Source organism: Poecilia reticulata, chromosome 1 (genome assembly GCF_904066995.2).
Source record: "Poecilia reticulata chromosome 1, P_reticulata-male-v2, whole genome shotgun sequence".
Lineage (NCBI taxonomy): Eukaryota > Metazoa > Chordata > Actinopteri > Cyprinodontiformes > Poeciliidae > Poecilia > Poecilia reticulata.
The window spans coordinates 13,606,683-13,634,304 of record NC_088830.1 but is presented as its reverse complement, the minus strand read 5'-3'; the positions used below and the strand labels follow the sequence as shown (position 1 = coordinate 13,634,304).

Genomic DNA, 27,622 nt, shown 5'->3' with positions numbered 1-27,622 from the left:
CTGGCTTTTTTCAGCTTTTCCTTAAGCTGTATAGCCAGGGGAAATTTGTGTCATTCATGTCCATTTGCACTAAAACTCCTTATGAGTTGGGCACGTCATAAGACCCTAAACATTTTATTGGTTTGCTCTTTCTGTCTGTTTCTCTCTGCTCTTTACAGAAACAGTGACTCTTTAGTCCTGAGAAAAAAGAAAAAAACCCACCAAGATTCATTATGGGCCAAACACCAGCAATCAGATTTTCCTACCACAACATACAGCACTTTAAACTCCCCATACTGGTTTGTTGACTGCGCACAGCGAGGATCCATAAGAGCGGGTGATGGCTACAAGGCTGAGGGATTACTCGGCCTTGTAGCCATCACCTTTTAATAGAGATAAGCCAAGCAAACCAGTACTATCTTCTCCTCTCTACAGAAAGGGTGATGAGTCCACAGCCTCGGCCTCGTAGTCTTGTGTCGATTTCAACCTAAGCAGCTCATCTCTGACAGTAGGATCGTGCTCCAGTGCCGGATTGAAAAGTGATTCATCCAGATGAGTGCAGCAATTATGTGGTTAACCTTGGCGAGTGGCGGAGACTAGCTGATTATTGCTACAGCTGAAGAAAACGGAAGCTGAAGTCGTGCGCGCCATGTGGCAAACTGAGACTGGGCAGGAGCTGTTTTGCTCCGGTTTGCATGAAAACTGTGCCACACAGAGCGTCTCCTCTGTGTGTTTGTGACTCTGGGATTAAAACAGCAAGCTTGTGGTTTTGTTTGTGGGTGGGAAGTAGAGGTTGGAGGCATTGCGCTGCACTATTAAAAAGGTATATTGCTATCCAGCACTACAAACGACTTTACCACGTCTTTCCCAAATAAATTGTAAATGGCCTGAACTTGTAGTGCACTTTACCAAGTCTGAGGACTCCAAAGCGATTTGCACTACATTTATCCATTCACGCACATCAACAATAGTACTGCATATCTAGTATTTTCAGAGTATTACAATGTAGTAAGCTACATTGTAGCCCCAGCTGGTCTGGGGAAGTCTGGCAGAAGGCTGTCATACAAGCCTACGACTGAGGATAGAACCGCCAACCCAAACGTCTACCACATGAGCCTAAATACACACATATTAGTCACAACAGTGTCAGATCATTTGACAGGTTTTTTTCATTTTAAAATTTCAGCTACACTAAGAAAAGAACGGTGGTGGAGCTTTTTTAGATAAGAGGAAGTGACCAATTAGAGCTAAACAGCCTTAATAAACAGCAGTCCCCAAAAAAGCCTTTTTTGAGGAAGCACAAAAGATCATCCGAACAGAAAAGTGCTCTATGCCAAACAGTCATTTGAGTTGTCCAGCTACTCACATTTCTTCAGGAAATATAAAAGATGGAAAATACTTCTTTGCTGAAACTTGAGGATGCCTCGATTAATGTCTGCTTTTTCTCATGAGCAACAATCTGCAAGGCAAACATCCATGGAAAATGTCTTAATGTCACCAACTCATTTTCTCTGTCTTATTCAAATACAAACATAACTCAAAGTGCTGCAAAGAGGAGTATTTGGGCCGTAGGATGAGAAGAAAGCATTCATTTTCAATAATATTAATAAATAGTGTAATGTAGACTGCAATTACGACACATGGTCCTCTCTCTTCGCCTTCAATTTCACAATGCACCCCATAACTTTAGCATTAGGATCTATTGGTCACTAAAATGAAGGTATTAAGCCAGTGGAAGTCCATTAAACTCAGAAAATGTTTTGAGTTAAGAGTTAAAAGATCACTGAGGAATCAAAACTCAAAAATCTGATCTTTTTCCTGGCAGTAAACATACCAGATTTCAAACTATCAAATTACAACACTTTGAAGCACACAAATCTGATATGCTTTCTGAGCTTGAATACATGGTAAAGGAAATGTTATGATCTACCAACATTATGTCTCCAAGAAGCTTTCTTTTCCACGTTGCTTTGGTATTATGACAAACTTAGAATCAATAAAGATAAACTTTAAAAAATAATTATGCCACCTAATGTCACTGTATGCATAATGCCAGTCTGGATGATATGCTCATGAATCTTAGACACACAAACTTGTTTCACTTTTGTTTTGCACAGTCTACGCAGTTGAATTGATCATGTTACCAAGTAAAACCCTTTATATTCAAATATGTAGATCAAGCTGATGCTCAGTTGCACATATGGAAACCATATGTGTTTTTCACCAGAGTAAAGACACCTCCTGTTGTGCTAATAGTTTTGACATAGCAGATGCACTGACTGCAGCGTTACTGGTAAAAACGAACCTACCATCCTCCCTTTTCACAGCTGCCCAAAATTTGATAGAGCATAAGCTGAAGAGAAACAAGAGGAAAGGAGGAGAACTGGCAATGGGAAATATGGAGGGAAGCAATGGCTGATAGCCATACCCACAGTGACTCAGATCAGATCCCCCAGAGCTGAGGATTAGGGTTTTTGATCCAGATTTCAGGCTGGATTTGGTGGTTTTTCCTCAAGCGAAGCCCAGCTAAAAGACGGGTCTGCTCCCTGATCTCGCATTTGTTTGTTTGCGCGTGTGGAAACAAAGAGGCAGAGGGAAGAGCCCGTTGCCATCGCTTGGTATTCACAGTGAGCTGCAGCAGCGCCAGCCACAGAAGGAGCAGTTAGCCAGTCCGGCAGCATCAATTTGTCAGCATAGCCAAGCAAAAAAGCTCTGAGGCCTCTGGGAGTCAAAGCAGGGCACTGGCAAGAGCACAGAGTGCCTGGGGTGAGCCAGCAGGCGCTAAGTACACACAGCCGCACACTGCCATGCAAAACGCAGGAAGATGCACATATCCTTCTCTAAGAGGGGATACTAACAGTGACAAGAACGCAACAAATATACATATTGAGCTGCGTTTAGTGGTGTTAGAACACAGCAACATAAATAAGCACACAGCTGCAGAATTATAGTAACAGCTGCTGTAGTAAAGGGTCAGACTCTGTGAATGCAATGCAGTCTGTGTCCTCTGAATCATCGGGTCTGCTGCAGGCTGAGACGACATGTGGAGCTCGACACGTCGCGCGCACGCGCCCACATCCGCGCCCACGTCCGCACGGGGAGAAGAAGCATTCATCACCTTCGCTGACCTTTGATGTTCAGTGGTGCGCACACATTCAAAAACACACGGTAAACATGAGCAAAGCCAGAGGCGTGATGCACTCTTCATCTATTAAACATTAGTGATGTATCACGATGCAGAATTTGCCTCAAAAAATGTAAACAGTTTGTTTGCAGTGCTTACCGACAGTCAGGCATTTCTGAGACCCAACACTCGCTGTGTTTCCATTTTGACTTCATCTAAGTTTTAATGGTGGCAATTTACTGGACTCCCATCCAGAGAGGGATCTGCAGCCGTCAGTACAGTCTCAGCTGAAAAGTGCTTTCATTGTTATGGAAAATCTAACAAAACAAAGTGCATGGGATATAATACAGGTCTACAAATCAAGTTCTTTTAAATGGTGCTGTCTAACAGACATCTACATTCAGATCTGATTGGAGTATCTCTGCAGGGGTCACCCGCTTCTTCGCGTTTCTGTATTTGTGGATTAATTAATTTGGGGATTTTCGATGAAACATGACTCTTATTTACATAAAATCTGACTACTGACAGACCTTTTTATAGAAAATATGTTAAAAAAAAAAAAATCAAAAGAAAAGGCAGTTTGAAAATGTGAGATATGTAGCTTCAATATTACTTGACATGCTATTGGCTGGAGTTTGCAAACCAGCCAATCCAGGAGTGCCATTTGTTTTGCTTGGTACTGATTGGCTGTGACCCCAACAGCCAAAAAAATAAGGAAGATTGTGGGAGCTAGCTTCTGCGGTAGTGCTATGGATGGTGCTGAATGGTTTCCAGTTTGTGTATTAATGCATGTTAAAGAACATTTAGGGTTTCAACTATTAAAATAGTTGACTTAAAAACGCAATAAATTATTGTGTATTATCTGTACATATTACTGTACAGTAATACGTTTACTGTAGTAATTACTACGTTTACAGTCATTACAAGATATAAGTCATTACTACTGCTACTAACGTATTTGTTTACAAACCAAAGTTAATCAGTTAAAATAAAACAACCACAGAACAAATGTCAGCCAAAAGCTAATTTCTCAAAAAAAAATCTTAATAGAAAAAGAAATTATTGAAAGGATGATAAAAGACAAAACTAAATCAAATTTACGACCAAATAATGAAAACCTCAGCACTTTCAAGATCTTGATGCCTAATAAATTTGAAGAACTTGAAGAAAACTTGAATATATGAAATGATCTAAGATATAAGTCATTACTACTGCTACTAAAATAAGATGACACATTACTTAAAGTTACACATTACTGTATATCCAAAACTTTTAATGATTAGATCCCAATAACTTTAACTGATACTATATTTAAATTTACCTTGAATGACATGCGCTGCATTCTGCAGTGGTTTTCCCTATAATATCTTTCTTCTCTGTTGCTTAGTTTTCATATTACATGTATGAAGAAATAGTTTAAATTACTATACTGGTGACCAAGTGGTATTTTAATTGTTAATATTTTTTCAGTAATATCCAATTGTTCATTTCACTCACAATTAGGTATTTCTTCCCGTTGTAGAAGGAAAACATAATATATAAAAAAAAACTGATTTGAAACTAATAATTTATTTATTTTTTACTTTATAAATGACATTGTACAAAAAGTTGAGAAGAGAAAAAGAAAAACAGCTTAGATTTGCGAGTCCAGGGAGATTTTCTAAGGTTGTTGCTTTCATGTTTACCTGCAGAAAATGATCTTGGCTAACATTTTCGTCTGTGGCACATGTCGGCATCATTTCACGTCAACACAAACCGTCTCCACTCAAGGCGCACCTATTTATTTGCCGCGGCGCTCTCAACTGCATCCCCTATTAGCAGATGGTGTGTTCTGTATAATGAGCTCTTTTAACATCTGCAGCTCCAATGAAACTCAAAGGACTCGCACAGAGCAGTCATCTGCCAAACCCAAAGCCCCCGAATCTCAAATCGAGGTGAGGCGGGATTCAGATCTGCACCGAGATCCGATCAGTCCTTTTTGGTTACGCTTCGCTTATTGATGAAATGTCTGTTTCCATTTGCATAATCTCACTGACAAACAAACAAACATTAGCAGTTAAGGCTTACCTCCACTTTCCCCTTGATGGAGGGGGGGAATGAGAAACTCCATCTGCTGATAAGGACTAAGCCGAAGGGGTCGTTGGATGTAGCGGTAGATAACCTATCTCTTGTCAGTCCCATCTGAAATTGCCAACGTTAAAAGCTGCTGCGTTTGAGTAGCCGCCAAAGTGGGTTTATCCTGAGCTGATGAGCTGACTGAAAGGAAAGCTGGAAAACCTAAATGATGATGAAATTCCGTCATAAGATCTGCCTAATCTCGGCAAAAATGTCACGTTCGAAAATGTGATCAAAACGCCGGGACTGTTAGAATAAATACGCTTACCGTCTTGCTGTGAATTAGATGAGCGGATCAATATCGCTTCACGGCTGTGCACTGCAGCGGTCGCTTTCTGGGAGTTTAGCTCGGCATACGGATGGAAAACAGAGGGGATACAGATATTCACAAACTGATAACCAAATGCTCTCCCTCACATCTGTCCTTGGATTTTGTTTAATCCGAGGGCCACATCCTCACTGTACTATAAAAATCAATGGTCCTATAAGCAAACGAAAGGTGTCTCTGTCTACTGGATGCCACTACAACCACCAGCCCTCCCAGTGTTTATCAAAGCATTTCAGCAAAAGCCTAAATACTGTAGTGTTTGAGCCAAATTCCAGCATGTAAGAACGGAAAATTTGCATAATAATTCAGAGAAACGTAATAACTTTCCTCTGTATTAATCGTCTTTCCTGCCACTGGATTTAAAACTGGTAAAATAAAGTCCCATTCCTTTGATAATTCCTTCCACCTTACAGCGACACAGTCACATGAGGCAAACAGTTAACGACTCATTACACTCCCTCTGTTGCTGTTAAATTGCAGGAATGTGTGTCTTTTAGGCAAATAGACTTGAGTGCTAAGCAAGCAGACATGCCGAGGTGGAATTATAATTGCTTCAACCAAATCTCTCCCTCAGCATTTGTGACGTTTGCATTTCTCTCCATATCTTTGGACGGTATGGTGAAAATGTGAAAAGCTGATGTGCAGCATCTCACAGAAGTGAGAACGCCCCATGTCGTTTCTTAAGTATTAAAAAAAATGGTGGATACTGTGTTTAGAAGTGCATCACGCTGCAGCTCGTTCCTGCAGTGCAGGTTTCTGCTGCTTGCAGCTGGGATACCTACAGGCTAATTAATATTTTTCTCTTTTGGACCTTTTTCCTAAATGCATCCGATTCTGTTTAATTCCACCTAAATTGCTTTCTATTTTCTCTGAAGCAAATTAGTTTAGAATAATATGTGGAATTAAAACAAATAAAAACAGAAACAACAACAATGAAATGAAAAAGTTCTACTCATTGACATTTAGATGGAATGATAGATTGACAGTCAGATATTTTTAATCAATCTGAGTAGTTTGCTGAACTTTACTGCCTTTTTGGAGGTTATTAAATAAACTGAACTTTTTTTTTTCTATTTCCAGATCGTGTTGCCATATCCATATCAATATTTGATCGTCACGGTCACTCTGGATTGATATTGTGCTGGATTCACTAGGGCGCTGAAATTTTTTGTTTCATGTGCATCATTATGTTGACATGCATAATTTGGTGTCATGTATGGTATTTAAAAATACAATTACAATCATTCATTTTGCTACTAACTAGCAGAAAATGTAGTTGCTGTCATGTTTTTGTCTAATTTAGTTCCCGTCAAGCGGTTTTAACTGCTTGCCTTCCAAATCTGCAGTACAGCGGTAGTTATTTTTGTCAAATATTAATTTAAATGTCACTTTAATTAATTTTGGTGTGCTTAAAGAAAAATATTAAGTTGTTGTTTCCGACAACATATTTGGTTAATCGGATGATGATTTTAAGCAAAATCATCATCTGTGATTTTGCTTAACATAACAGTTTCCATAGTTAGTTTATTTTTATGAGATCATGGCACAGAGGGTTAATGTCTTTAAAAATGTGATATCATTTTCTAAAAATGTGTCAAAAAACGGCCCATCATTGAATAGTCTCTACATAAATTGTCATTGTGTTAGTGAAATGTAACACAGACCTCTGTGTTATGTTTCTGTTTAAGGTTTTAAGAGATTAACTCTGCTGTTCTGTTTTTTCTTTCCTCCAGCCTGGCTTTTTATTTTCCTTTGCACTGCCTTGTTTTTTTATGCTGGTTTTGCTTCAGATTAGACTTGACTGCTGCCATAGAAAATTTCACAGAAAAATTCACACCAAAGTCTTTTCCAGCACATGCTTTCAAAAGTTGCAGGCAGAGTTTTAGGAAGACTTTTCCTCCACAGTTACAAAACTGCTACACATTTACAAGTCAAAAACTTTGAAATGTGCCCTGACTGTAAAAGGACTGTAGTTTTTTCACCACATGCTAATGGTTCTCTGAGGTGAAAGATGAAAGCTTTTATTGATAACACAGAGGCTGAACAAAGTAGATAAAAGATGCTCTGTTTTATCCTTTCAAGTGGTAAATGTCTGATATGAAAATCGGCAGATTTTGGAATAGTGACCTTTTAAAATCTGAGTTAAGGTAAGAAACTGCTGTTTTCCATACTAATTGCAAATAAAATATGCTAAAGAGTTTAAAATATTAACTCAAAATCCCTCTGACTTTATTTTAAAAGAATATAATCTGTAACCCTAAATGTTCTTTTTAACCTCAAAGAGTTGCTTAATACACGTGTTCAGCAAACATATCTCGTCTGTTTACTCAAATTCACAACTTTGTTGAGACGAGTTCACCAAACCATGAACGCTACATAAAAACGGGACTTAAACTTCCAGAAAAATTAATCTGAACACCAAGTGAAATGAGTTGAATAAAAAAAAGACATATGTGCATATATACTGGCGCAAACCAAATTCCCCCCTGCTGAGGTTCGAGGACAAAGGAACAAGTCAAGAAAAGCTCTAACCTTTAGCTCCAGCAAAATGTCGTCTGGCCACTTTGAAGGGAGAGGAGGGAGGGAAAAAAAAAAGAGCAGCATTGTTCTTTGTTTGAGCTTACACACACAAACAGTAGTAGAGTGCTGACACTAATAAGCCGCCAATGATTTTCTTAATGGTTCTCTGCTATGGAAAGGCAACTCTCATGAGAATGGTTAAAGTACTCTGAGCCGTGTGTAAACTCTCCTACTGCTCGCAGACGCACACAAATGCTCCCCAGAATGTAAACTGCAACGCCACAAGCCCCCGACTTCCACCGACTTATCTTTTCAGGTCAGCTTTTGTTGCTCTGATTAACCCTTTCTGTCTGTGCAGCTCTGATGCAGTGTAACTGCTCCCCGTTCAGATACAGAAGGATTCTCCATTATCTTAAGCAAACAGCTTGGGCATGCCAAAAGGGACAAACAAAGACTCCTTTATGCTTTATAAAAAGAGCCACTTGTATGTGAGAATGCAGGTATGTCTGGATATTTTTAGCTCAGGTGTCTTTATAGAGGGAGACTTTATACAAAGTGAATTGAAACTCGTTCTAATCCAGGGACAGGAGATAAGAGGTTCTGGTTTGAAGGTTTGCACCAAACAAACGGAGATGCACAGCAGCGACTCATGAACCAGCAATGTCTTTAAAAGCTCACCTTATGTGAATCTTAAAGACACGATTTTCCTTCCGAGGTCCACTAGAGCAGCCTTAGCTGCTTTTTTTTTAAACAGACAATATTTTAATCATGCTTTCCCTTCGAAACGATTGATGAAGTTCCTTTTTCTTAAAACTATGCTTCTCAAAATGACGCATTTCCAGCACTTTGTCACCTGAGAAACATAGTGTTTCTTTTACTATTTAAACAGGAAAAAAAAAAAAATCTCGTTGGGTTTTTACCTACCTGCCCGACTGTAGCATGGATGGAGGCAATGCACTCGAGTATTCACACCCACTGAGAGTTTTAATGCTCTGTTGTGGTAGAACCAGAACATTTCAGTGTGTTCTATTAGGATTTTATCTGACAAACCAAAAATGGATGGAGCTAAATACAGGCAAACATTTACCATATTTGAGGGTGCAAAACAAGGCAGCCTGGAGTATTTAAAGGTGGTTTTACAAAGTGTGAATAAAAATGCTCACCACACTTTTCATATTTTTATTGGGCAAATTTAGACAAAAATATTTAGTATTCATCTGCCTTCACAATTGTGCAAAACTCTGTGTTGATCCGTCAGTAAAATAATTTAATTTTCTTGTTAAGCACTTCTGGATGGATGCAAACTGCATTTTGTTGCGATGACAAAGTTGAATTCTGTCCTATTCTATTCTAAAATCTCAATTAAACACATTGGTATTTGTGGTTGTGTCGAAAACATAATGCAGGGTTTTCAATGCTTTTGCAAATAGCAGCACAGGACAATCATCAACGCTGAGTAACGTTAGCAACAAAAGCTATTTCTAAACTACAGGAAAACAATTTTCCAGTAAACAGTTCAGCTACATTACTTTTTGTTCTCACCACATTTTTTTTTTCACAAGGATATTTAGATGGACTGCTGATATTGCACAAGAGAAAATATGTGCAGCCCACACCAGCCACCAGGACCCTCCGGCTCACGGATTGGCTGGCTGACTAAGCCAGAGGTCTGAGCTGAGACGTCTGCAAGTCCTTCTCACCAAAGTAGCAAATGGGCAGCGATTTTGAAAATGCATCGGAAATTGTGAAGTCGTTAAGCAGAAAGCCAGGGTGACGACTCGCTCCAAACTGCTCAGGGCTTTCTTGTAGAAGGCATGACGCTGTGAGCTTTGCATTTTCACCACCTTGGACCTTTCAAACAAACAAAACACAAAAGAGAAAAACGGCCAGAAACAACTTTGGTATCTCAGTGGAAAAATAAAAAAAATACACATCCTAATTATGTTCTTTTCTCGTCAATTCTCTCCTCGCACAACAACCAGCTACTCCAAACATCGTAATTTCTGCAGCCTGCACCTCGGAGGCGCGCCACCCGATGCCACGAGACAGAAACTGGAAAGATATTTGGCTGAACGGGTCTGAGCGCAGAGTGAGGGAAGAGCAGGGGAGCAGAAATAGAAATAAAAAAGGTGCAGTAAAAGCAATTGACAAGAAAGCGAGAGACTGAAGCGAAAGAGCAGGTCAGCTCTGATGGTGACGGCAGCAGCGTGGAAGTGATGATGTGATGGCACGATGATGATGGTGTTGATGATTCGCCGCTGTTAGGAAATCAGAGGGAAGAACGTATTATTATCACGCAGCTCAATTACACCGCAATTTCTTCCCGGCTGCGACAGGCCTCTGTGGGGCTTCTCATCGAGTCTGATTTGGAGGGCCCGCGGCGTCTGGAGGGCCGATGAACGCCTCAGCGGTGCGGTGAGATACTCAAGGAGGTAGAGGAAGACGAGGGGGAGGGGAGGCAAAGCGGATGATAAAGGAGAGGAAGTAGTCAAGGTGTACAAACATGCCAACGTTAATGCCGGCATTAAGACCACATGAGCTCTCTCTCTCACTCTCTCTCTCTCTCTGTCTCGGAGCTGTCGGCAGTCGGGAAAGAACAGCCGGGATGTAAATGCACCACTGATGGAGAAAAAACACCTGCTCCGTAATGAGAGCGAGCTTTCCGACTTGTCCTAACATGAATACTGAAGAGCAGCTATTCAGGTGGTGAGCAGAGACGTTATGCATGAGCCGAGAGAGGAGGAAGAGGATGATTGAGATCTTTGTGTGTGTGCGTGCGTGTGTGTGCGTGTGTGTGCGTGTGTGTGCATGCGTGCGTGTGTGTGCTGGCACGTACGTGAGAGTGTTCATGAAGGGTCTGTGAGTGCTTTTCTGATTCAGGAAGCAGAATATTTTATTATTTTAGCTATTCTGTGGGTGTTTCTTCAGGGGAGAAGGATGCTGAAGAGGTTGCTGGAGAGTGTGTATGTGTGTGTGTGTGTTTGTGTGTGTGTGTGTGTGTGTGTGTGTGCGTGTGTGCGCGCGTGTGTGTGTGTGCGCGTGTGTGTGTGTGTGTGTTCAGATACATGTATAAATATTATGCTAAGACTCTCCTAATGCTATGAAATTGCATCTCAATAAGTTTGAATGTCATTGAAAAGTTCATTCTTTTCAGCAGTTCAATTCAAAAAGTGAAACTCGTGTACAGCACAGACTTTAGCACACGCAGTCAAACGTGTTTATGTTAATTTGGATGATTATGGCTTACAGCAAATGAGAACTGTATTTTCACTGACACCCTTAACAAGCATGGCAGGCAAAGAAGTTGATTGTTTGTAGACTGCTGCAACTAAGACACATTACTGGAACATTTGGTGGGAGGAAAAAGTGCACATAATAATATAATTGAAGCCTTGAGAGGGTTGTGAAGCAAAGGCCATTCCAAAGCTGGTTCAGAGACAATGGGGCCACTGTGCTTGTAAACTGGTATGACAGCATAAAGGCTAAACAAGAAAACTGACTCATCGTGCCGACAAGTAACCCTGATGATGATCTTTAATACGGTACATTATCTACAACTTACAAAATATAATACGCCTTTGGTCTGACCTTTTAAACTCAAGATCCTGAGAACGATTCTCACTCACACACAGCATTCAAACTTAAGACTTTTCTAGTCAAATACGGTACTGAAGAACACATAAGAGGAGGGGAGGTAGGAGGCAAGGAAACAAGTGAGGTAGGAGACAAATAGGGAAGATTTAAAACACAAGACAGGAAATGAAGGAGAGCCACAAGAAAACAAAAGGGTGGATGGGATCTAGGCAGGACACAAGGAATGAAAGGAAAGAAGACCACAAGAAAAGAAACTATGGAAGATACATAAAAGTAAGGACAAAAGGAAGGAGACAAGAAAGACGAGAACAAAAGTGATAAGTGAGAAAGATGATGAAAGTTAGAGGGCAAGGAAGGAGGGAGTAAAGGACAAAAGGAAGGACAACATTTAAAGAGTTGAATAGGGAATAAAGTCTGAAATGCAAAACTATCCGTGTACTTCTATGTTCTCATACTTCCAGACCTGGAAAACATTTCAGACGTTTCCAGGCCGTGTAAGAATCGAGGTCCACAAAAGAACAGAGATTCTGTCCAAACCTTTCAAGAAGTAATGTTTGTGTGTCCTACTGGGAGAAGCTAGAACCACCGAACATTTCCTGCTGGTTCTGCACCTTTTTTCTACCGTCTGGTTGTTAACAGTCAAAAGTCCGACACGAAAAATCGAAAAAAACAAACAAAAAACAATATAAAACATAATCTCTGTGTGATCACAGAAAAAAAAGTCTTCAATGTCATATCCATACCCAAGCAACGCTAACAAGCCTTCACACCAAAAACGGGTTGCCCCCCCCCCCCCGGATTACGCCTGGATTTGAGTCAGCATCGGATTTGCAGAAAGGAAGATGAGACATTTATCTTTTCTTTTCTTCTCCCCCTCAAACGCCTTTTCCTCCAGCTTTTTTCCGCCTTGCGTATATGTATATGTGTGTTTCTCTCTTTTCTCCGCCTTTTCTTTTTCTCTCCCTTTTCTTCCGCTCTCACTTTCTCCCTCTAATCACTGAGACAAGTCTTCTGGGGTTTCTGGTATTCAACTCCAGTGGCGATGAGGAGAGAGAGAAAGAAAAAGGGAGGAGAAGAAAGAGGAAGAAAAGCACCGCTGTCAGTTCCTCTCCTTGTGCTCCGCGGGACTGGAAGGACAAAAGCTTTCCCTGACAGGCCAGATCGCTCCTATCTCTGCCCGGCCAACATGTCATCGGCCTGTGTCTTTGCCGCAGAGCCGTGTAGCCTTTTCACTTCTGCCACGGTCCCCCCCCCAACCCCCCCACCTACCCGTCGCTTAAGGACAACGTAACACACTGAGATTAGTGTATGATGCGTCGAGAAAGGAGCAGCGAGGCAGCGGCCCGTGCTCGGCGTCATTAGTCTGCGTGGGTGTGATTACAAGTTCATGTGCATTTCTATTGTACATGTGAATCGGCACGTTGCCTTGTCACTGGAGCAGAATGAGGCAGAGCCGCAAAGATTTCAGAGGAGAGGGCAGTCGAGCTCTTTCCCCCCAATGACATGCGACTATTACAGCTGAAAGACAAGCACGCTCCACGCTGTCTAATGACCTACTGCACAAAACTATTCATGGGGAATGCTGCGGGGGACACAGCAGAGATGTTAGATTTACTATAAGTCATCAGTGCTAAAAGAAAAGCAAAAAAAAAAAAAAAAAGAAACAGCACGAGAACGGATATGTGGCTGTCACTTCTAGCAACATTACCCGCAGCCTCTCATCACATCAAACTTGACAAACAACACCATAAATGGAAAATTCACTTACATTTTATGTGCCATTACCAGAAAACTGCTAGATCCTCTCCTAAATAATCTGTACTTTGAAACAGAATAAGTAAGAAGCAGCACTGTAACAGCGGATTGGTTTTAATTGTGTTGCACGAGTCATGCTGTGTTTCAGTTGCCATAATTCTCATGTTTTATGCTCCCGTGAAATCACTTCATTCAAATAGCTCATTTTCTGAAATAAACGAGTTTAATCCTACATTTTTCGGGGCATAATTACAAAGTGAAAGTCTAATTTTAAAAGCATAGATTACAGCTATTGAAAACTTGGTCTTGAAACCTAATTTAGGTTTGTGGTTAGATTGGGTATGGGAGATTATTACAATATGAAAACCTTTGGTAAAAACAAAAATGCAATGGTTTCACAGTATTACATTACTTACAAAAGCAGAAACGCAACAAAACAGTGTGAGCTGATGATTAACGGAGGTATAATAATGTTGTCATCTCAACTTGAGCATTTCTTTCCACCTCGTTTTACCTTCCAAATAACTTTCCATTGAAATTTTTCAAACACCTTTTGTGTTTGCTGAACAACTGTCAAGTCAGCACTTTCCCTATCTTGTGTACAAGATAATACAAAATATGAAAAAATATATATTTTTGATCTTGTGTTATACATTTGGAAATAAGCTATATTTATCAAACAAAAACTCTCTCTGCAAGTGGTGGGACTCCATTAATAAGAAATAGAGTGAGAGTGAGAGAGAGAGAGGCGTTCTCATGGTAACAGTCCTGATCTGCTAACAGAGCTCTATTTGGAAGAATCATCCGGAAACAGCTAGCAGGTACGGAAGTAGACAAGAGCCACTCATTGTAATCAAGATACACGAGGGTTTCAGAATCTCGAAAAGTTCCCCCCGTATCATTCCTATGGTTTACAGTCCTTTCAATCAGGTCCCAGAGAAAGTGATTGAGTTAAGTTTCTCCTTGCACTGCTGGCTTGCTGGCTCAGAAAAGGTTGCCACACTTTTCGGCTGTTTGGAAATAAAGGCAATTACATTGTGTTACATATATTTATAACTGCATCTTTTTGTTAATACAGTGAACAGTTATACTTATATTTTTAGCTAAGGTTTTTCCACACTGTGAGAATCTCCTACCAGCTCATCCACAAAAAAAGGAGCTACGTGACGGACCTTAAAATCCTTGTGTGTGTGTGTGTATATATATATATATATATATATATATATATATATATATATATATATATATATATATATATACGATGTTCCAAATATTTCTCGGGCCACCATTTAGCTCTGCACTAAGTAATGGATCTTTATGTAAATTTCTATTTCACCACCAAAAGCCCAAACAACTACACCTCCTATCTCGCCTGTGTGTGTCTTCCAGGGCTGCCTGCTAAGCCTCTTACCTGCGAGAATATTGTCATCACCGAGTATAATATAGGTTCATTCATCTGGATGATGCATTAATAATGTATCGGAGAATGAAACCATTTGCAACAGTGGTTCCGGATGATGTGTGTGTGCGTGTGTGTGTGGGGAAACTAGGAGGCAGGAGACATGGCTGCGCTGGTATTATGTGAGGATTGGCTGTTTGTTCACAGAGGGATGTTGGACAGAGGGATGCAGATCTAATTGGCGTTAAATGTTGGGCTTTGCTGGAGTAGATTTGAGAGAATAGAAATCAACCATAGTTACGATCTTTGATTTTTACAGACCATCCATAAAACAGGCGCCATGCTGAGGTTGGAGCACACACAGATTCACTGAAGCACAAAAAAACCCTGTTAAGACCTGATTGGAGAAACATGCTTCTTGCAAGAGAATGTGGGGCTCTTCCACAACCATCTACACTAAATCTGTGGAAAAATTGTTTTCTAAATTAATTTTTGAGAGCATGCTGCTGTACACAAACTGCACAGGGGAACAAGCAAAACTAAAATACTTCCTGTTTCGGTCATATAAGCACCAGAAAGGGGTCAGGCCACAACATGACCTGTAGCATTCACTAGAGTGGTCACTGGAGTCAGGACCTCTTTAGTCTGAGGTCATAGTTCATAGCCAGAAAACATGGAATGGGGATGAGGCTTTACCTGAAGCTGAATACTGTGCCTGTCTTTGTAGGGTTTTAGAAATTAGCAGAACGTATAACTGTTTTCTCAGTTTAGACTGCTGCCTCTATGACCTCAACCTGAGTAAAGCAGAAGACAATGGGGGAAGGATGGTTGGTGCAGCAACAATTTCTTGACTCCTCTCCTTGTCATCATTACAATATTTCCATTCTATGAAACTTGGGATTCCTGTCAATAGGATTTTTGAACAGTTTGTGCACCAAGGAGTACAAAAGTACCACTCACATTGGCATGTGAGGGTAAATGAATGTTACTTGAAGTATAACTATCTACCAAATTTTCCATCCAAGCAGTCATAGTTGCATGCGCTGTTGTTGCTGATTTTGATGTGGAGCTGCAACCTATTGTGCAGTTCCACATCTTGAGTGTCTTGGTAAATGATTATGGCGGAATCTTTCTCCACAGTAAATGTATTCGATACAGTAAATATTCCTGTATCGATAAAGAAGAAGTTAAATGAGGAAGCTGTTGATTTACCGATCCATCTGTTTTGTTTTTTCAAATGTTTTCAACTGCTGTCAAGAGAAATGTAGCAGCAACCGAGAGAACATGTGCCAAACAACAGACAGATGGACAACAAGAACCTTAATGTCTTCTGCAGAATCTACGGGAAAAACACCGGCTACTATGTAACTCCATATAAATATGGAGCTCAAAAATAACTTTCTTTACTGCATGTTCCTGTTCCATATTTATGGAGACCTAGAAAATCCTCCAATAACTCTCCAATCTGGACATAAAGTCTGTAAAATCAAAATTTTCCACAGTTTCTGCTAAAACCAAAACCGTTACTTATTTTTCTTCCTATGGAACGTGGCAACCTCAAACCAAGAAGACCAGCAGAAGTCCTCCTCACATGTGACCACGCTAATCCAGGCAGAATAACTGCACATACCCTCTGCCGTTAAACCCTCGACACACAGTTTTTGTTCCTAACTCGATGCTGCAGTTATCCATTTGCCCTATTAACCATAATATGGTAATGGAACTTGCTCCGCTCTCATCGCCCAGGCGGGGAGTCAATATAATTGACCGGACCGTGTGAGTCACTCCCCTGTGTTTTCTGTTTGCAAAGACATGCGTAGTATTTTCGGCAGCGTAACACCTGTTGAATGGCTGTTGTCTCATTACACAATGACGGCAAAGAAACAGAGGAAGACGGGGGGGAAAAAAGGAGTCTTCCGACACTGCGAACAGATGGCGTGCGTGCATGGTGCACTGAAGAGTCCATTCAGCACCTGTGCTGCACAACGGGCTTAGCAGCGAAGTCTGTGGCTTGTTGTGTTTTGAGTTGCTCTGGATACTCCGTCGATGCTCTTCTGCACATCATTTCACACGCTCGGGATTCCACATCGACGCTGACAGTTTTCACATTAGTGGCATCGGCTTAGCAAAGTAACATGACAGGGGTTTTGCATTATGGTAATGATAAAATGTTTTTCCTGTTGCAGCACGAAGGACTGTGTCGTGTGTACAAATTACACTTCAGCATCAAAGTATTCTAGGTTTTCAGGGAGTCTCTTTCAAGTCTCTCAGGTGCACACTTCTTCCTTTAGATCTGAATATGTTCCCAACCTCTCTCACAGGCTAATGGCACTTGAAAACGAGGTTCTCTGTGTTCAAAAATCACAATACGTTTTTGATGGATGGGCAGGCTGCACTCTACTCTTCTCCTTATTGCGGATTTTTACAGAATAACACGTTATTGTTGTAAAGATTGGGCCATTAAGAGTTTTTAAATCACAGTCTCCTTGGGGAGTTTTTTTTTTTTTTTTCAGGACCGTAATCATCTGTGTATAAAGGTTTGTTTAAAGCAGAACGGCTCATGCTCACGTCTGGACGATTTACTTTTTGGGAGAGCCAATTTAAATGCCAATTACCACACTGAGAGTGGCTTTGATGTATTACGAAACCCGGCGCTGACAGTGACTGGTGCATGCAGCGGAGCAGGAACAAACGGCACCCCCAGGAATGGCAGTGTGAGAATGAAGTGGACTTGACGTGTGGGGAAGATGGGGGGGGAAAAAAAAGCATACAGTGTGAATGAAAGCCCTTTCATGATAAATGAAAACGCCGGCCGTTAAATAATGACACCATTAAAAATGTCACACCAGACAATGGCGGGCTTTTGTTTCACTTTAGCGAAATACGTTGCACAGGTTGGATATGCCACCGTCAGTGAGAAGTAACAAATTGCTCAAATGAATGGAGATGAATGATGATTAGCCTAATATTAGGCTTTGTTTGCAGGATTCAGATTCCTCCTCTGCCTCAGTGGAAGAGTGGGCATGCACAAACGACAGAGCCCTTGTTGGCTGGGCAAAAAAGGCAGATAAGGCCGCTCAAACAAAGTTTAATGCTGTCTGTTTAAACAGATAAGATGTCAATTTATTTAAATTTACAATCGACTCTAAAGAAGCACCGTCTTCTAGCATAGATAGCATAAAATCAGACTTGTGCAGAAATACAGCAACTTGGAATTTGCTTGAAAAACCATTTCTTCTGCTCTTGCTTTTTTAAACACTGTTAAGTGTTCGAGATTATCAAACTAATTTTATTGCCAAAGATAGCATGAGAAAATACAGGAGACGGTTTTCAAAAAGCATTGATTTCTTTTCAGCCCATCCATACCAACCTGGCAGTATTTGAAAAAGTAAACTTTTTTCAATTCTAATAATTGGTTGTGCAGCCGTTGGTGGCAGCAACTCCAAAAAATACTTAATAATAATTTGTAAAGTCTTTTACGCTACTGTGGAGGAATGTAACTACTCTTCTTGTTTTAATTCAGCCACACTGGATAGTTATTTTTTACACTGATGCCTTCTTTAGGGTCATGCCACATCAGATCAAAGGGTTAACCCACCCAGAGGAAAACTTTCTAGTATGTTTTGGGTTGTGGTCAAAATATTCAATATTTCATTATAATAAATACTAAATAAACTCTGAGAATCTTAGAAATAAGAGTCAATTTTATTATTGTTATTAATAAAATAAGTAATATTAAAGGTCAACTATATTATGCTTCCTTGAACAAGCTATGGGATAAGAGTGTGGGCTGTACAAAACATGTTCATAACATCTAATACACATCTAATATCTTGTGTATTAGATGTTTATAACATCTAATACACAAGATATTGAGATTTCACCTGATCAGTTCTGCCTGTTTTGAGCTCCTTAAGGAATGCACTGTTTTAGGGCTATGTCATGATTATGCAAATGAGCTGTTGGCCAAGCCCTCCTAACTGTGTTTACATTAGCACCGCCTCAAAATGGCTACAAACAAACACACAGTACTACAACCTTACATCCTTAACCCCAAAGGAAACACAAAAGCACAATAATTCAGCACAAAGCCATTTTTTTTTTTTGCACAAATGCGACCTTTTTAAAAAACATAATGGTGACGTTAGACACAGGAGAAGCATTTAGCATTTAGCACAGCGTTAGCAAATGCTAGTTGACAAATTATGTTTGTGCCGAACAACAATACAAAACAAATACATCGTTAAGTACTTGCATTGCCATCATCTGCAGAACTGTGACGAACAGTAGAAACAGAACCATCCTTCAGTTCAGTCAAGACTTTTGGTAATTCCTGCCGTGGACAGTTTGTAGTTTTCAAAGTTCTCCGTCCTAAACTGAACTGCCTGAACTTCAACATTCTTTGGTAATTTCACCGGGACTTTGCAAACAAAAAACGATTTGAATCGTTTGCTCAATATCGCTTTTTTCTTTTATATACTAAACTGTTGTTGCATTACCAACTTGTTATTGGCATGACACTAGTTAACTCAATAAAAATAATCTCAAACTGTTATATTTTCAGATTTTTTCACTTGGAAAACTATGCTTTAAAAGAAAAATTGTAGCATCAACAAAGTTATCAGAGTATTCTTTCGAATAAGTATGACTTTTTTGTACTGTGACATTACCTAAGTGTGCTTGAATCTAAGCTCATTTTTAACAAGAGGCAAGATTTCAATATTTTTATACTCCATTTGAGCAGTATTATGTTCTTCACCTTCTATTAAAGACCATCCCTGATCCACCTTTACTTTATCCAGAGAAACAATGGGACAGATGAAAACCTGTGTGTGCACTTGGGAGTTGTCATCCAGCGGTAGACAGATTGTGAAGCAGAGATCAAAGAGCTTATACTACAACCTTTCGACCTTCTCTGAGGCTATTTTTGTTATCAAGTGTTTAACTTCTGGTGCTACTATGAAGGGAAATATAACCTGACTGTACATATTTATAAGGTAGATTATGCATATCATACATGAGACACATCTTAATATCATGTAATTTGAAATTAACAGGAAATGGTACCACTGTTGTATGAAAATCCTAAGATTTAAGGACTAAAGTGGAACAATTTCACACAGTAAAACCAAAGCTATTTACCCTTGGAAGGCCAAAATTATCATTTTCGTAGTGGAAACATGGTGTGTATGCATTTGTCAGCGTGACTCAGTGCTGTGATCATAGACATACTGGGATGAATCATTTTGTGAATGCGGCTGGAGGATAAATGGTTACATGAGATTGAAGCATTAAAAGTAGACCATGCATTATTAAAACTAACAATAATCCTTGTATGTTATGTTCTTTCAATCAATCTATTAATGTTAATTGTGTCAGTCTTTGAGGTCACTTGCTGCCTAAAAATGTCTTTCCATAAATCTATTTTACTCTTATACTTCAGTACAGGCTGATGAATACAATTGCTCAGTAAGTTCACCTCTCACAGTGGAGCTTACTTGATGATACAATCTCTTTTCTGCAGCAAATATCACTAACACCAACAGATATGAATTAAATGTCATCGTCACAATATAAGTGTGCTAATAGATTCCAAGCACATGTGTGCCAACGTAATATTTAACATCTAGTATATTTTCTTTCTTTCTAAAGCAAATTAGTGCTAAGGATGCCAAATAGTTTTGGAAGCACAGAGAAGAAAGAGGAAAAACAGGAACAAGAGGATGCTTCACAGACAGTCTGAGCTTTCTCCCATTCACTTGGATTCTGCAGGTAGAACAAGAAGAACAGGAGAAGTTGTGAACGACTATATTTTCCTCACTGTTTTGGAATTATAGTCTCCCTGTAGTTTTAGCAATGGCAGCCGAGGAAGTGAATGAAGCCGTTCAGTCCATGTTGGCAACGCTTCCAAGTGTTGAATTTGTACCAACAGCCATCTCTTTCAGCTCGAGACTTCTCACTTAGCATTGGAAGATGGCTGCTTACAGCCATCTTCCACTGCAAATATCCGGTAAACTTCATTGCATCGAACTGGCGCATGACACACGTCACAGCCAAAAGCTAATGATTGAGTAACATTTAAAACCTGAACAGAGTCCACACCTCCAGAGAACAATCGTTTCTCAATAGCCAAGAGCCCAGACCCTCCGGATGAAGCAAACATTGTAGGACAAGGGGCTGGATTTTACCAGGCCAGTGAGCTGTGGGCATCATGCAAATTTCTTCATGACTTTAACGAGTGAAAATCACCAAAAATGTCTCTCAAAAATGTTTCTCAAAAATGTATGTTTTTTTTTATTTTTTTATTTCTTCTCTGGCAACTTGTTTGTGGTGTTGGTGTGTTACATTTATTTGACTTAACAGTTTAGGACATCTCCTTTGCTCTTGATTCGGACATTTGTAGCCACTTGGAAAAAGCTACTGAAGGATTAAACACACATACATAAAAAAACTAGAACAGGATCAAGCAGAGCTTCATTCAAAAAATAGACAGCATAGTATAGTATACGATGAGGAGGAATTATTTGTAATCTACCACGTTTCTGGAAAGTTGAGTTGAGTCTCCACACCCAGGTCGGATTAGCGCCAGACCATGAATAACTGTAATAAGACCTGTCCGACAGCATGAAGTAGGTTAAAAGATCTAAAAGAAACAGATCATGTCTTGCCATCAGCTTGTGAGCTTTATTGAACTCAAGCACAATAAGGCAGGTAGGAAATTAAATATACAAATGAACATTTTTGAGCGATCTAGTCAAACTCTGGATATACATCCCTCTGTGATATTATGGCATGACCTTAAAAAGGTACAAAATAACAATAAATAATAAGGTACAAAAATCTACATGTATTCAAAGTGCAGCGCTTGCATTTATCTGGATTGAGTCAATGAGCCATTCTTCTCAGAGACAAATCCTTCACCTCACAACTGTCTGGCTGAGTGTGCTGTGGCATGAGAACAAACGCCCTAATATCATAACTTGTAATCACTCGCAGTTAAGGCAGACATGTGCCATTATTATACTGTGGAAACAGTTAAAAAGAAGAATAAAATTCACAAGGAACCAGATGGCTGGTGATGCCTTTACTGCCATAGAAGACCATTTGGAAAACTTGATGCAATGGAAAACATGTACATCAGGGGAAATGTTGCACATATTACCACGACTAAGAGGAGAAATCTTAACAACGGGAGTGAGCCTGAACTCCCGCTACGCCTGGGAGAGGGGGATCATGACAGAATATGAGTGGAGTGCTGGGACAGATGGAAAGAAAATGCTGATGGCCAGATGTGTAGACTTTCATAGCTTTTCCTCAATCTGCTGCCGGGGGCATGTTTCTCCTTCTTCACACACACACCCTTACAAGCCTATTAATAACAATTGTGACATTAACTCTTGTAATAAATGGATGTGAGAATAAAGACGACAGGCTAATTAATAAATATGGAACTTTTACGGGATGATAAATGCTCAACAGGTAGTCAAAGCCTGTGTGAAAACACAAACTCTGCATACTCTTCAAGGAGTAGCTCCCTAAAAACGACAATAACAAAAAAAAAAAAGAAAAAGAAAGAAATATGCTCTAATGACAGCTGTGGCTTCTGCCTGCTGGGATGACACATCTGAAGATCTGCATAATTTTCCCATGTAACACCAGTTATCATGTAGAAATGCTGTCTTTTGTCAAAGTCTAGCTCCTGGCTCGTTCTGTTCTGGATCGAATTGCTGCTCGAACTTTCCTCAGACGCACTGCCTCATATAGCATCGGCTGGCACTCATGCGGCAGTCTTACACAAGGCGAGGCGGCCTTGCCAACTCACAGAGACGCACTCAGACATGCATGCTTCTCATAACTAAAGAGGGAATGAAAACACGGTGATTAGGTAGGAGAAAGTACGTGGATGTCGAATCTGGAACTATACGGTGTTAGAGAGAATGAGCCAGAGACTGGGGTTGTCTAATCTGCCCCTCAAGGGCTCACATCAGTAATCGGAGGGTTAGGTGCTGTGGAAATTTTAATTCTTTTTTAGAGATGTTCCAATAAATCAGTCAGAAATCAACATCACCTAACTTCCTGTAGACCAGCTCTGATAAGAGATCAGCAGGTACAGATTTTACAATCAAAATTCTTAAGAAATGAACCAATCAGTCTGTCAATTTTTCCTGTATTGTCCATGAGTTGTTGAAAAGTGACATATTAAAATTGTATTGGAGATAAATTAATCATTCGCCAGAGTCAAACGGCCAATTTTCTCTAGATTGTCCTATCAAATCTTGAAAATACTGATTATTGTTCCTGTTAAATAAAAGCTAGAAGAAGCACTTTCACAATTTTTTATCTATCGATGCATCAACCAAAAATCTGCATTATGATTCACTTTTTTGACTTTAACAAGAAATGGATAAAAGTTAGAAATGACTCATAAATAGCAATCCTTCGTTTTTTGGTTCTATGTTGGATTCTAAACTGCTACTTCAATTTAGGAACCTGCAGTACATTTTTTTTCTCATGTTTGTATTACAGTTGGAAAAATAAGTTCTGTATCTGTCATTATTGGAAACAGCTGGTAAGTTCTCAAAGAAAGCCCGAACTCGGTATCGACCAGGAAAAGCCTGACTGGTGCATCTCAAAATTGTACTTCCTGTTTTTTAAATTCATCAAATCTCAGATTGTTCTTCAATACAATATATTATGTAATATGTCCTGCAGACATTGTTTTCTGGTGGATTAAAAAGTTATTACCTCTGTTGAAGATCCTCCATCACATTTTTCTCGCCTCTGATGTGGTATAATCCTTATACAGAATCAATAGGTCAAATCAAATCTCCACAAAAACCTATAATTGGTGTCATGTAGGAAAAGTCTGATCGTAGCATCTCTACGGTGTTTTTTTCCTAATCGTTAAATGCATCAAAGCTAAAAGATAATTTTTTGTGAGTGTTAGGGGCACGTAATTTGACGCATACATCTTCTGTAATCATGAGATTCCTTAAATTTGTGTTTTATTCAAAGCTACTATATTTACCCAAGAACATGAAGCACTTTTTTTCCCCTTTTTTTAATAATTCCTAGAATTAATGACTGGAATTGGTACATCAGATCTGAAAGAGACTGATATTGACATGGCAAAACCTGATTGGTTTTTCTCAATCACAAAGAGATTTGACGATTTGACGTTCTGAAACAGACGAGCAGCAGCGGATGACCAAAGTGCCCAGAAAAGAAAAGGAGGTGTTTTAACAATGAAACACAACTGGATACGTTAGTGTGGACGCAGCACGAAAAGGTTCCAACGTGACTAATCTGGAGTTGCTGTTATGTAATTCATGTGCAGCACAGTAATTCAGTGCAGCGCATCATAACAACACCCTAATGTGCTGTAATTTCTCCTAATTTCCCTCAAGATCCGAATGAAGAGTAGACTGGTGTATCAGATAAATCCGCACCACTACGTAATGCCATACACAACTCACTGCGATGCACTTTGTTATCTGACTGCTTTTAATCTGAACCAGCATTAACTTCATCAGTAACCTGATCTACAGCAGCTCGGCTGTCGGCTGAGACCACACTGGCCAGCCTTCGCTTCTCTGGTGCCTCAAGTGATCCTGTCGCCAGTATCACTTGGTTCTTTGCTGTCCCCTGTGTTATGATTTAAGTTTTTATCCATTTGAGCGTGCAAGCAGAGGCGATGCAGATGTATTTTGGTTATCCAAGGATGCTACATTAAGCCTGATGTACGATAGGAACATTTTTTCATTTCTTGTTTTTCGTCTGTAAAGCCCGGGAGAGAAAGCGAGCGCTGTACCCTGGTTGAGTTCAAAAACATAACGCCGTTTTTGTGCAGCCTGTGATTTGAATGCGGCCATCTTGTTTTGCACGTGGCGTGTCGTGTGGCCTGGACGCCAGAGGTGCATGACACTTAAATACAATTAATTTTTCAGTCTAGAAGTGAAGATTTAATATTGTGATTAAGCAATGTTAATAAATGCTAATAAAACAGATACATTAGAATGAATGACAGGGTTTCTGTGAGATTTTGTCAGTTGAATTTGAAACTTTTCAGCACTTTTGTGACACGTATTATTTATATTTAAGAATGTCATTAATTATAAAAAATAGCACATTCATTTCATAACTTAACTTACAAAATAGTCTAAACAAGTTAAATATTCGGCTACATATTGTTTTAGTAACTAATGAAATTCTTTTTTTGAAGCCAAACCTAGTTAAATATAAACTTCTTCTGAGCTTATAGTGGGGATATAAAGAACGTTTCTACAGTGATTGCCAAAACATTGAGCTGTTTAATTTTTTTTCCTTATTTAACAAAGGAAGCCGTTGAATCCTGAAATATCATTTTAAAAGCTTGCCTTGGCAAATACGACAGCATATAAAGGCAGCACTAAAAAGCAATTAAAAAACTCATAAGATTGGTTAGACGTTACAAAATGTCACTAAAAATATCCCAGAACTAAAATGAGACCAGTGACACAAGCAGTAGTTCAATACAGATAAAAATATCTGCATCCAGATATTTAGTTCTCTATGATGTTTAACATATATTTAAATTTGCTCAATGAAACGAGTTCCTTTATATTCTGGAGTTGATTGCACATAAGCGGCAAACAGAGAGGGGCAACATGCAACAAACCAGCTTTAGCAAAAGCTGATTTATTGTTAAAAAGTGGATGAACTATGAAGCAATAAATGAATAATCCATATTCAACACATTACTTGATCAAATTTAAGACCTAGTATGGGAAATCCTGAGGTAACGGAGACTTTTAACCCTCTGGGTTCCCTTCATTTTCAGCTCCACCTTTGAGGACTGCAGTTGTCAAAAAGAAGAGTTATTTAACCTAACTCAAATATGCAAATAAAATAGACATTAACTTGCAAAGAAAGAGGAATAAACAGCATTATGAGTATGAGTCATAGGACCCAACAAAATTGAAAGGACACAAACTGCTCAGTTTCATTTTCAAAGAATATAAAAGACTTAAAGAAAAAACAACAATTTCATCCAAAATAGCCAAACTCAGCCCATGTTTATGCAATTCGCCACAACAAAACTTGTTGGGAAATTTAAAAACAAGCAAGCAAAAGTCAATGGACTGAATGGAACTGTACGATTTTTTTTAATACACAGCAGAAACTGCAATATTAGCTGATTTGTTCATATGTTTGAAGATCTGTCGTCATTTTTAATTTGACGACTCTAATTCCTCGGCTCTCATCAAAACCAACTCTGCAAATTAGGTTATGTTTCAGTTTGGCATTGGCCAGACAGTGCTGCTGAGCTGTGCATAAACTGTTGACTTGAAATACCAAATAGACCCTGACAGGTATAGACTACAACCCCAGACAGTGGCTCTGCTGTCCAGGCATCTTCACAGCTGCTATCTTGTGAAAAGATTTTTTTTTTCTGCCCCCTTTTCGCCCTTCCCTGCAACCACACTGCCCTGGAGTGAACCGATTTCACTCTGCTTTGGCATTTCTTTTCATTTTTTTTTTTCCTATGAAGAAAGGAAGTCTGGCGTTCATTCTACAGACGCACTGGATGACTAAAAGGGAGCATGCTTTGCATCTTGCTCATGCAAGACAATCATTTCCTTCCAGAGGAGCCCGACAACGATCAAAAATTCATTCAGAGGCCCTGCAGAGCGTTTGTCTAAAAAAAAAAAAAAACACAAACAACAACAACAAAAAAAACAGGGATCTAAGCAGAAGATGTTTCACCCAGCCCACCACCCCCTCCACCCCCGATGAGGTCCTTTACACCGAGCTTAAGATGCGACCACACGGTCACAGCGCTGCTGTCTTACCGGCTGCTGTATGTGACGAGACGTCCCCCTCCCCGGCGGAGGAAGATGCTGCTGCTGCCCGGGCTGCCGCTGCTGCTGCTGGACCCCGCGCTGGAGATACTCGCTGCCGGCGGCTCTGCTGCCCGCCACCCGGTCCCTCTTCTCTCGCACGCTGGAGCCTGCGTTTTCTCGCTCTTCGCCGGAGTCGAGGGAGCTGAAGTTCCACACAATGAGGGTCTGCACCAGCAGCACGGTGAGGGCTGCGATCAGGGCGGACCGAGACCGACGGGCCAGCTTGCGAGCACAGGAGCCGCCGACCATGTTCGCACGCCGCGCTGCACAGAGCTGGAAGGAGCGTCTGTGGCTCTGAGCGAGCGAGCTGGGGAGACGGGATGGGAAGAGTGGAAGTACTGAGGGAGGCAGCGGAGGAGGAGGAGGAGGAGGCGGTGGTGGTGGTGTTGGTGGAGGGAGGCTGAGCTTTATGGTGGCGGTGGAGGCGAGGAGGAGCGTCGGGAAGGAGAGACAGGGGGGCCACCGTGTGGTGAAACCCGACAGAAGAGATGCTCCAGGCGCTCGGAGTCCACTTCCAGTTCAATCTCCGTGAGACGGAAATTAGTCCACGTTTTAATCTACCAAAAGAAGAATTTGGATAATATCAAATGCGTCCAGGTAATTGCAAATATGGAAATGTTCACTTTGCGTTATTAGAAGGCAGAAAATTGCAGAATTACTGGGCCTGTAGGGCTTCTTGACGGACAAGTTAACTGATGTCAACAGGGGCATTGACTGTGGGGTCCCTAGCTTTATTATGTTGCCTTGGGCAGCTTTACTAATTCATCTCAGTCAACTTTCTGTTGGGGCTAAACTGCAAAAATATATATATATATTTTCCAATACACCTTCAGTCAGGTAAAAAGTATTTTCTCTCTTACATTTTGCTTCTTTATTTGCATTTCTTCCACTAGATCATCAAGCAAAGATAACCCGCAAATACAAAA

The 27,622-nt window shown here is 40.2% G+C and overlaps 1 protein-coding gene across 1 annotated transcript in view; it reads right to left on the bottom strand.

Moving 5' to 3' along the window:
* Positions 1 to 27,189, bottom strand: part of xylt1 (xylosyltransferase I) — a 103,104-nt gene extending 75,915 nt beyond the window's left edge. Inside the window, exon 1 of the mRNA XM_008409210.3 lies at positions 26,646 to 27,189. Within this exon, the coding sequence (XP_008407432.1) occupies positions 26,646 to 26,945 (300 nt within the window). The 5' untranslated portion in view covers positions 26,946 to 27,189. The remainder of the gene's footprint in view (positions 1 to 26,645) is intronic.
* Between the last annotated feature and the right edge of the window lie 433 nt (positions 27,190 to 27,622).